This window comes from Leptodactylus fuscus, chromosome 1 (assembly GCF_031893055.1).
Source record: "Leptodactylus fuscus isolate aLepFus1 chromosome 1, aLepFus1.hap2, whole genome shotgun sequence".
Taxonomy (NCBI): Eukaryota; Metazoa; Chordata; class Amphibia; order Anura; family Leptodactylidae; genus Leptodactylus; species Leptodactylus fuscus.
The window spans coordinates 264,234,361-264,246,597 of NC_134265.1; the positions used below are offsets into that span (position 1 = coordinate 264,234,361).

General features: G+C 40.4%; 1 protein-coding gene across 1 annotated transcript in view; it reads left to right on the top strand.

Annotated features, from left to right (window-relative positions):
• The first annotated feature begins 832 nt into the window (after positions 1-832).
• ETNPPL (ethanolamine-phosphate phospho-lyase) overlaps positions 833-12,237 on the top strand; it is a 44,250-nt gene continuing 32,845 nt past the window's right edge. Inside the window, exons 1-3 of the mRNA XM_075287176.1 lie at positions 833-995; positions 9,322-9,440; positions 9,606-9,765. Of these exons, the coding sequence (XP_075143277.1) occupies positions 940-995; positions 9,322-9,440; positions 9,606-9,765 (335 nt within the window). The 5' untranslated portion in view covers positions 833-939. The remainder of the gene's footprint in view (positions 996-9,321; positions 9,441-9,605; positions 9,766-12,237) is intronic.

Consider the following 12,237-nt stretch of genomic DNA (forward strand, 5'->3'; position numbering starts at 1 on the left):
TATTTCAAACATATTCCAAAAATCCTGAAAATCATACAAGGGCTTATTTTCGGAAAGAAACAGAGTATCATATTCCAAGTCTTAAAATCTACCCAAATACTACAACACTAAAACATAATATCATGTACAGCATAGCCACGTACAAATCAGAAACACTGATAACAACAAAGCTGTTGTTATCAGGGTGACGTCTAGTCCTAAGAGTGTAAAACAGTAACAAAGAACAGTAATCCAAAGTTTGTCAGATAGTCATTAGAATTAACCACTTAATAGCCAACGGGTTATACACACAGAATTAATATGCGTACAGTGACATGCATATATCAAGCTGGAGCAAGATGTGACCAGGTTATTAAGATGCACCTGCCTCTTAGTAATTCTGGTGCCAGTCGGGGACTCAGGTAGAGTTATAGTATATCTTGCACCAGTCTAATGACATAAGTTATAGTAAATTAGTGGGGCCTCAGAAAGTCTCAGTTTCCTCTTCCCTTCATAAAAACTGGTGAGGGAATAGCAAAATCAAGAATATGGTACATCTTGGAGCAAAAACAGGCTATGCGCCGAATAAGTGCCACATTTACACCAACCTATTCAGGAATATTGGCATAGCTGGGTTATATATTCCCCCTGATATGTATATTAACTACATTGCACAGCAGTTTAAGGCATACAGTACAGTTTTTATATTATCAACTAGAGTAAAAGTTGGCCACGTTAACCATTTGCTAGCCTGTCTTCACTGGAGGAGTTAATGTCAGACAGAGGCGTGAGTGGGGAGTGGAGAAGGCAGTGTCCTTAGAAAACTCAGCAGGCTTATAAATAGAGGGAGAGCATAAGGCAAGAGAACAGCTCTTACACCTCACAGCCTGTGGCTATACAACAGTCCTGGAAACTCAGCTGATCTGTACTTCTGTGCCAAGAAGATTGACAGAAGCAAACATGTGTGAGCAATACTCCAAGGAGAAAACCATTGAAATGAGGAAAAAGCACATAGGGTAAGTACAGATGCTATTTTCCTAAATAAAACACAGTTTTAGTACATTGCTGTTCCTATAATATTACTGTAAAGAATAAATAATTGAGACAAATAAAGTGTATAATGTATGGAACATGGGATGATGATAGTTACTAGCACAAGAAGCAATATAAAATCATAGAACTCATCACCCAGGACAATTATAACCGATATTCAAGTTCTAAGAATATGGCAGTAATTCAAGTGTTAAATCCATCAGCTTTGATGTTGAAATGAACTGGATGGCAGACAGCAGTAACATTTAATGCCAGGATGCCAGAGTACTCTGTCCTTGAATGCCAGTCTACCCAAAATTAGATGAGTCCCTCTAGTTATGAGTCCAGGGAAACTAAGACCTAGCCTGGTGTACATATGAAATATCCATCTGTGGTTGTCATTCTCTGCAGTCACTCTTGAAAGTATCACCTACCAATATGAAGAGTATGTACAGTATATGCAGAGTATTCTGGACTGTCCGGATGTAACTGTTTGCTACATAAGAGTTAAACATACAGTACCGCTATGTCAGTAACACAGAATGGTAGAGAAAGGAGTCTGGTGCAGGCGCTGCAGACAAACCACAAGCGAGGCATTTCCAAAAAGAACTAACACAGCAGTTCACTGAGTTTAAAGGAAAGGGGGCCCCTCACATTTCTGGGTATGAAAACATGTCTTGCTGTTCAAGAGCAAAGAAAGCTGAACTAACTTCACTTCTGTAACTATTATAGGCAAATTGCAACACTTTATATCAAATTCAATATCTTATACCTGAAAATATTTCTAACAATGTGCTGAAAAATAATGTTTAATGTGAGTGCAAAGTATTATGTCCCTCCTATAGTATAACAGGTTATTTTATTATTTATATATGTTTAGAGTCCCATTTATTCCATGGTGCTGAATACACTATAGGCATTTATACAGAAAATATCTAGAGGATACATTCACACTAGGGCAGGGGAACATTAGCATGCAAGCCCTGTCAAATTCCTAAATCACCAGTTTCCCAAGAATTGTCTGCAGTCTGTTTCATTATGTGTAGAGACGTTATGTCATATTCTCTTCTAGGGCAGGTCAACAAATAAGAAGTGCTATAAAACATAACAGGCAAACTGTAATTCATGGAAGTCCTGCTAGTCTGCAGCAGAGAGGACATTGGAAAGATTCTTATTCATTTCACCTACTTCTTATTTACTTGCCACTGTGGCAGTGGCATCAGATGCAAGATGAACTTCTAAAAGGATCACAACAATATATGGACTGATCTCTATTGGATTGACTTGATATAACTATTCACTAGATAGCAGATAAAAGGGTTGTGCCAAATTTATAACACATTATACACAGGATAGGGCATAAAATATAGATTGGTGGATGTCCTACCGCTGGGACTTCCACTGGTCACAATAATGGGAGATCCCCTGTACCCCTGTCTGCATGCGTGATTGGTTGTGCAGTTACATTGCTCCAATGAAATACTGATCAATTCCATTTACTTTTATTTCTTTCAACACAGATATATTAGGTCTGGTGATGTTGGCGGTTTTCATATAGGTATAATGGAAGCTGAAAGTCCGCAGAGGAAACTTCTGCAGATGTTCTGTGAAAATACTGCTGGAAAACCACAATGGGTTACCACTGCAGTGTTTCCTTTTTAGCTGCAGCCCGCTAGATGGGGCCTTAGCTTAAAGCAGGAATTCTAGCTTTTTTTTTTCTTTTTTTTTTTACAAATTATAACAGTGGTGATGGTTAATGACAAGCTTTCACATGGTAGACATCCTTTTGTATCTTACATATAAATGGCTAGCAATGTCCTTCTAGTATATAATCCTCTTCATACCTGGAAATAAGGACAGAGATGCAATAGAGGACTTGGGGTGCTCAACCATTCAGTCCTTAAAGGCATCCAGAAATAAGAAAAAGCAGCGTCAGTCACCAATCACTGCAAAGAACTTTATTAGGCGACAGGTATAAGATAACAACACCGGTCACGTCTTCAGCAACTGGCCACTTTGCACTGTGTGTACTTTGAAGCGCAAACCACATGAAAAAGCCATTGCTGTAGACATGACCAGAATTGCTATTTTCTGCCTGCACTGCCAGGTAAACAGCTATAGACACTAAGTGTGCAGTTTTTGGATGCCTTTAATAGGTGAAAAAGTTCTTACTGTAGTTGCTTATTTGTAAAGTTAGACAAAAACTCTCACATTTCACTTAAGTAACAGAAATGAGTAATATACACTGAGGTGAAAAACATGAGTGCCCCGCAGTCACCTCCAATACCCACAGCTGTGCTGTCAGGGCTCTGTCAGTGTTTTCTGCCCTGCCAACCAGTTGTTTTCCATTTAAGCAGAAGCCCACACATTGTAGTCATTTCCTATGTGCTCCCTCTCTCCAAGCCTCCCAGCCAGTAAACAAGCTTGTTGTTGCTAAGTAAAAGCTCATTTTATGACTTGTAAGGAGCTGGAATAGTAGAGTCGTGAAGAAGGCCAATCCAATTCCAGTGAGTCTAGAGAGATCGGATGGACCCATTGCTTTTACATCTGGAGTCCTGGAAACTAAAAATCAATCTATGAGACTTGTGGAATTTCCCCCACCCCTGCCTGCGTCCTGTCTCCTACATAAGTATATCCTCACACGCAGACAGACATTATGAGCCTCTCTTACTGCACATGTTTAGGCTTGTGGGATTCTCTTCTTTATTGCGATTATATTGTTTTTCATGTTTTTCTTGACTTTCTATCTTTGTGCTTTGAACATCTGTACTTTATTATTGCAATGTTTAAGAAATATTTTGTCATCATGTAATCACTGTTTATATAGAAGAATAAATGGTGCCATTCTTGAAGATGTTTATATATACACAAGATAGATTTTATCCAGCTCCACCACAAAGATAAACTGAGCCATCATACACCATATGTCTAGAATAAGAGAAGGCAATGTCACTGTCAGACCCCTATGGCAGTAACTTATACCCCACATCGGCCATGTTAAACCATGGCTAGTTATTAATTCCCCAACATCTGCCATCAGGGATAGTTCAGAGACCTCCATATACATTGACTTCCATGTAATGCTTATGGCCAGCTTCAGAGTTCCAGTTATCTTAGATTTCTTGGCTGCCAACTCCACCTAAACAGGTCAACTAAAAACGTCAACAGAGAAATAACACTGAATCTGCCAATGCTTCTGCAAGTGCTCTACACATGCAATCTATATCTAATAGATATAGTCATAACAGACATAGATGACCACATGGGCAGTAACTGCAGCAGATTAGACCCAGGACCTCACCATTGAGTAACCTGTGGCGAGCACAGGCAGCAGACAGAGTGGATCAGACAAATAAATCCACATAATGTGTTGAAGACCCGCAGCATTCTTGTTGTCAGCAAGTACAGCACTGAATACAGTTGAAAGCTCAGTCTTAGGCCTGGATCACATCTGCGTTCGGGTTTCCGTTCAGGGAGTTCGCTTGGGGACCCCCTTAATGGAAACCTATCCACATAAAAAAACAGTTACCTTAGGAAAGCGGCCGACCCCATAGACTATAATGAAGTCCATGTGGCTTACGTTTGATAAGCGCCCGAAAAATGTGGAGAGAAAAGCGCTGCTTTCATGTGGATAGGGGAACGGAACCAGATATGAATGAGGCCTTAGTGACAAAAGTGATAGAACTGCCAAATCTAGATATGACAGCCCTGTCAGACGAACAACTAAAACAGAAACTATATAATAGAAAACATCCATCATATAAAGGGGATTTACTTGTGATACTGAGAGGAGGAAAGATTCCATTTCCCACTATTTTCTCATGATGGGTGTTTTCAACAGGAATATCAATATTAAACCCGTCACAGATGCATAGATGTCCCATTTCCTTTTAAAAGCAGTTTTTATAAATGTTATTATTATTATTATTATTATTATTTATTTATATAGCACCATTAATTCCATGGTGCTTTACATATGCACATGAGCTACAAGTGTAATGGGGAGGAGGGGTGCCAGAACTTCCAAGGCTCTTAAGGTTGACAGTGCACAGGGTCTGACACCCCCATTGTGCTTGAGTCTCATTTGACTAGTTCTAAAAACTGCACTTTCAAGGAAATCGTGCCTCGTACTCTCTGTAAAGGTATGCTACTACTCAGCATTATGTTCTATGAGTTTCCTGGAGACGGAATCCCCTGAACTAATAAAACAGTTTTGCTCAATTCTGTCAGCTCAGAAGAAAAGGATTGTTTGAGTTAAAACTTTGGTGAACTGGTTTCTGGCTAATGTCCTGTTATTATTAGTGAAAGGCTATTTGTCTACTCATTCTCCTCGGTGACAGCTGACTGCAGTTATTCAGTATCCTACAACCAGTCTGATCTGGTTTTGTGCACACCAGGATAAACAGCTGAAAGTGTGTAGACTCGAGAGTGACAAGAGATGAGAGAAGCCATGTATTGTGTCCTCTGTGACTATTCCATTGTGTTCCATGGAGCTTGTATTGTGGCATTATATCTATCTGGAAAACTCTTGTGTCCCCATTATACATTCATGATGGAAATTTCTTAATCTCTGCACCCCAAATTTCTGGTGTCAAAAATTTTTTAAAGCATTTTGGGCTTATTTATTCAAAAATTCATGCTAGTGTTCTGCATGGTCTCTTGTCTTCTTCTACTTCACGCTCTCATAATGAAGAGCAAGCGGTTCTTACTTCTGAACGTATTCTTGTCTCTATAGTACTACCTAACCTCATAGCCCAGCAGTCTTTGTGGTTTACTTGCCTGTTTAAAGGGAACCCGCCATCAACAAGCAGTGACAGAGACGTTGGCTTACAGAGGCACCTTGTAGACATAGTCACATATTCCTAGTTATACATGAGATGTGGGAGCTATCGTGTTTGACAGCTTCCTTGGTCTTCACAATGGTTAGGAGGAAACAGTCAGTTATAGCGGGTGGGTGGGGGCAGCATCATCTCCTGAATACACAAGGCTCATCTCATGGATGCAACAGTAACCCCTCCTTCACATCTGCGTTTGGTATTCCGTTCGAGGGGTCCCCATGTGGACTTTCCAAACGGATTACCAAACGCAGATGTGAATGAGGGGTTAATTCTCTGAAATCACTCCACCTGGGCACACAAGTAAGGGCAGTATAAAGTTGTATAAGTGACAACTGTACAGGGGGAGGGAAAAAAGGGAAAAATCACAGCCCTCTAAAGAACACATGGTATCAAAAAAAGTTCATTTGTAAACTCACGACAACCAGAGAGACTGGAGTCCTTCGGAATATGATTCCTTCGGCTCAGGAGATTTGCAGATAGAAGATGATGAGGATAAAATTCCAGCAATCCAACTCTTCATAAAACTTAACTTTTAAAATATAGTAGATGAAAACATAAAAAATGAGGTGGGCAACATGTCCAAAACCTCACATAAGTGCATGTAATGTCCAGAGAAACTGAATGTCCAGAGAAACTGACGCGTTTCGAACACGAAGTGTTCTTAGTCGTAGCCTAAGGCTACGACTAAGAACACTTCGTGTTCGAAACGCGTCAGTTTCTCTGGACATTACATGCACTTACGTGAGGTTTTGGACATGTTGCCCACCTCATTTTTTATGTTTTCATCTTCTATAGATTAAAAGTTAAGTTTTATGAAGAGTTGGATTGCTGGAATTTTATCCTCATCATCTTCTATCTAAAGTTGTATAAAGTTGAAAACAGGTTCCCTTCATTTTCTACCCTAGTTTGCATAACCATAACCATCACCTCTCCATGCTATAACATGCCAAACAGGTCTTAGTTTTAACGTTGGTGCCCCAACTTTGAGACCTGATATTCTCTATTCAGGATGCTACCATAAGTACACTTGGGTTCATGTAGACAGTTGTATTGCATATCCAGTCCATATACAGGTTTTGTTGTGTGCCTGAACCTTTAACAGTAAGCAAGTCTTTGGAAGTCTGACATTGATGCTTCAGCAAGTTACACAACATGTGAAATACAAGCCTCATATAGAAGCAGAAAAAAATAATGTAGAATTGTTTGGTTTATTTTGACACAAAGTATGTTGCGCTGATATAGGTTAAGTGGAGGTGAATATACAAGCGGTCACATCTTATCTCCTCAGTGGCCTTATCCTCAGAAGGAGAAATGCAAATATGGGAATCTATCATACATTTTATACTAGTTTCTAATCACAATTTGTGACTTTTGGCAGATACACTCCCTGTACACTCTTACGAAATGTGAGCTTGTCAGGAGTGGCACTTAGAAGGCCTAGCAAATTTGCTATAATTTACACCAAAAACTAGCCAAAGACTTAAGATTCTTGCACATGAGGGTAAGGAGAGAGTCAACTAATAACAGGCACATATCATTACAGTAACATACATCTTCCCTAATGGTTATGAGTATGGTACACTAGCATTTATAAATCTACTTTTTCCTGACGTAGTCCACACACATTAAAGAATAGTCATCTGGAGCCAGTGAACAACTATGCAACATGTATTAGAGTGTTCTGATGCTCAAATTGGACAGAATTTCACACAAAACTTCAAAAATATATTTCAAAATTGTGGGTAAATAATTTTGTTTCCAGTATGTGGCAAGTAACAGGTGTGGGCAATATAAAAATCACACCTGAAACCACATAAAAAATTGACTCTTGATTGAAATTGAATTTTGCAATGAATCTTTGCATTGTGTGTGTGTGTGCCACATTAAGCATGGAAAACAGAAAGGGGAGAAGAGAACTGTGGAAAAATATCAACAATCTCAAGGTTACAAGTCCATCTCCAGAAATTTTGATGTTCCTTTGTCCAGAATGTGCAACATAATCAAGAAGTTTACAACCCATGGCTCTGTAGCTAATCTCCTTGGATGTGGATGGAAGAGAATAATTGATGAAAGGTTGCAACACAGGATAATCTGGATGGTGGATAAGCAGCCCCATCAAGTTCCAACGTAATTCAAACTGTCCTGCAGGCTCAGGGTGCATCAGTGTCAGCACAATGTCTGTCAACATTTGAATGAAATTAAATGCTATAGCAGGAGACCTAGGAGGACCCCACTGCTGACACAGAGACATAAAAGTGATAGATTGCAGTTTGTGCAGAAGTCAAAATCCTTCTCGGAACACGTCTTGTACACAGATGAGACTAATATAGAGCTATTTGGTAAAGCACATCATTCTACTGTTTACTGAAAACAGAATGAGGCCTACAAAGAAAAGAACACAGGACCACCAGTCAAATATGGTGGAGGGTCAAAGATGTTTTGAGGTTCTTTTGCTGCCTCTGGCACTGGTGTCTTGGCTGTGTGTAAATCTGAAGATTACCAAAGGATTTTGGTTCACAATGTAGGGCACAGTGTCAGAAAGCTGGTTTTGCATCCTAGATTATGGGCCTTCCAGCAGACAATGACCCCAAATATATATATAAAATGCACCTAGGAAAGGATGAAAACAAGGCGCTGGAGAGTTCTGAAGAGCCCAGATCTAAATCCTAATGAACAGTTGTGGAGAGATCTTAAAATTTTTATTTTGAGAAGGCAGCCTTCAAATATGAGATATCTGGAGCAGTTTGCAAAAAGAAGAGAGGACCAAAATTCCACTTGAGAGATGTAAGAAGCTTGCTAATGGTTATAGGAAGTGATTACAGTTATTTTTTTTAAAAAGGCTGTGCAACAAAATATTAAGTTAAGGGTGCCAGTATTTTTTTCCAGTCCATTTTTGAAGTTTTGCGTGAAATTATATAATCTTTTTTATTTCTTTTCTCTGTTTTTTGTGTAGTTCCGATACACATAAAGGAAATATACATGTATATAACATAACATGTGTAACTGCAACAATTTTCTTGGAGAAATACTAGAATTTCTGGAAACATTTCAGGGGTGCCAACACTTACAGCCATGACTGTATAATATACGTTATTATTATAGTATATACTGTGTATATGCTAGTGTTTTACCATTGTACAAACATATAGATTTGATTTGTGACTACTGTAACCTTTCCATATGTCTAATTTTGGAGTTAACAGTTATTTTCCCACTCCATGTGATTACATACAGTACTTGTCACCGGTGTGCAGTACTAGTGACAGGAAGTTGTTTTTAGAAAGTGACCCCTCACCTTTCATGCGCAGTCTTTAAAATAGTCATGAGTTCCAAATGAAAACAGTAATATGACTTCTACTGACTCCTGGCGATTCTGTTTCATGTATGTAAGGAAATATTTTAGGCTGGTATGACTTTGATATAAGAGAACAGCATAGACGATAATGCCTTATTTGTGTTATTTTCCTTTTAGACCATCCTGCAAAGTATTTTTTGCAAAGGATCCTATTAAGATCGTATGTGCAAAAGGACAATACATGTTTGATGAAAGAGGAGAACGATACCTCGACTGCATAAATAATGTTGCTCATGGTAAGTCCATCAATTAAATATAACTCAGGGTAAATCAATCTACACATAGACACAATAGATTGTATAGCACAACTGCCGGAGGTCCTGTTTGTATGATGTCATTGGATCATTGTGTTCTTTTGGCTGTACTTCCCTATGAATAATGGATTTTTTCCTCACTTGTAGTTGGACACAGTCATCCGGAGGTGACAAAGGCTGCTGTGAAGCAGATGGAGTTACTGAATACAAACTCTAGATTCCTACATGACAACCTGGTGCAGTATGCCGAGCGACTAACAGCTACCCTGCCTGAGAAGCTTTCTGTTTGCTACTTTGTCAATTCAGGGTATGTTGTGCAATAATATTTCAGATTTCCTTTACATACAATATATTTTGATCAAAATATTTTTAGTTACGCTAGGTACGTACTGGTGTCAGCCTATCCGTTGTTCTGATCTGTCGGAGGACCATAACAAGGGATAGGAAGATAGCTACAATAGTGGTTATATATGAGCTTGACTGACCCCATTAACTACAGTATAAGGTGATCTGTCGGATTTCCATTCTTTAAAACTGAAACCGCCGAATGAAAAGTCTGACTCCTGCTATTTTCAACACACACGGCAACAGAGTTTACAAATGGAGACTCCAACGCAGATATGAACGTAGCCGTAGCTGTGTCCCATTAGTTATGGCTTGAAGGAGTTTTCTGGTGTTTTTTATGGACTACACTTTGTATAAATATTTTTTTCTCATTCAATACTACTATAAATATTACTCTGAGTAGTATGTACTAATAAGAAAAGATATCAACTATATTAGATCACAATGGTGATAAGCTAAATAGAATACTTTGCATTTACAGGGTAAGTAATAGCTCAAATGTATACAAACAGGGGCTTCCAAGATGTTTCTAATGTCCTATCCTAAAGATACCTGAGCCGATGGAAGTTGACAGTCAATTTTTATTGGATCAACTGTTTGGGCTGAGTTAAATCCCCATTTTATGCAGTCATTGGGAACTGAACTACAGTAGCAGCATTGTATGCTATCAGTGCTCTGTATAGTAAGGGAACCAGACACAGCCGGAATACTCCATGCAGGGTTGTCTGTCTCCCCCCATCCCTCGTGATCAGATATTTATAACCTATCCTAAAGATAGCTTTAAAGGGATTTTTTTTAATGGCCTATCAGTAGTCAGCCAAGTTATGCAATGCATTTTATACACTTTATCATCCAGTGGCGGATCCAGGTTTTGCGGGGCCCTGGGCAATTGACTTTGGCGGGGCCCTACTTACTGGGGGATCTTGCACTTCTAACCTGTACCTCCCAACTGTTGAAGACTAGAAAGAGGGAATAAAACGTGCGGTGCGCGCAGCGCGACGCGGCAAATTAGGCCCCACCCACTTTTATGTTGACTCCACCCATTCTCATTCATTTTTCATGTGATTCCACACAGTATAATCCTCCTATAGACACCCATAAATTATATATCCCCCCTCCATCTCTCCCCCATTTTCATATACACCCTTCATCTACCTCTAGTTTCCTGTCCCCCCCTCTATCTCTGTCCCCAGTTTCATGCCATTCTCCCCCTTTATCTGCCCACAGTTTCATGTCCCCCCGTCTCTGCCCCAGTGTCATGCCGATCTCCCCCTTCATCTGCCCCAGTGTCATGCTGATCTCCCCCCTTCATTTGCCCCAGTGTCATGCCGTTCCTCCCCCTCCTTCATTTGCCCCAGTGTCATGCTGTTCTCTCCCTCTTCATCTGCCCCAGTATCATGCAGTTCTCCCCCCCTTCATCTGCCCCAGTGTCATGCTGTTCCCCCCCCCTCCATCTGCCCCAGTGTCATGCCGTTCTCCCTCCGTTCATCTGCCCCACCGTCATACTGTTCTCTCCCCCTTCATCTGCCCCAGTGTCATGCCGTTCTCCCCCCTTCATCTGCCCCAGTGTCATGCTGTTCTCCCCCCCATCTGCCCCAGTGTCATGCCGTTCTCCCCCCGTTCATCTGCCCCAGTGTCATACTGTTCTCTCCCCCTTCATCTGCCCCAGTGTCATGCCGTTCTCCCCCCCCCCCTCCATCTGCCCCCAGTTTCATGGGCCCCCTACATTATTTTCCACCTAAATGTTTAACACACAAAAAAAACACACTCACCTTCCCTCGCTCCCCCGCAGCTCTCTCCCTCATACACATATTGTAGGCGCGATGTGACGTCATCACATCGCGGCTACAAATGCCGGAGCTCAGCGTTAAAGCAGGAGCTGACAGCTCCTGCTTTAAATGCCTATGTATGCCGACCAGGACCATTTTGTTAGGGCCGCGTCACGGGGCCCCGCTGGGCGCGGGGCCCCGGTCGGTTGCCCGGCTCGCCCGGCCCTGGATCCGCCCGTTATCATCAGTGTGATCTAATTGTACTTGACATATTATTTATAAGTACATGATACTCAGGGAAGTATTTACAGAAGTGTTTTTCTACGAGAAAAATACTATTTTTCGAAGATGGGCAAAAGTAGGTAAATGAGTTTTTCAATTTTCTTTTTATCCCTTTTAAAAATGAGCCTGTGAGTAATCAGTTATTATTTAATAACTTTATTAGGAATTTATGTTCTCCCTTCCGGAACACTGATCTTGTCTCTGCTCCTCTGATGTACACAGTGTTTCCTGTATGAACAGGAGTTCACACTCACAGTTGGAGCCAGATCAAGGATCTAATAGACTTGCATAAAAAGAGGTTCTAATAGACTTGAATTAATAGGATGTTATCGCACTAGGATACTTCTGTAAGATTTAATAGATTTAGTTTTTCTAGACACAGC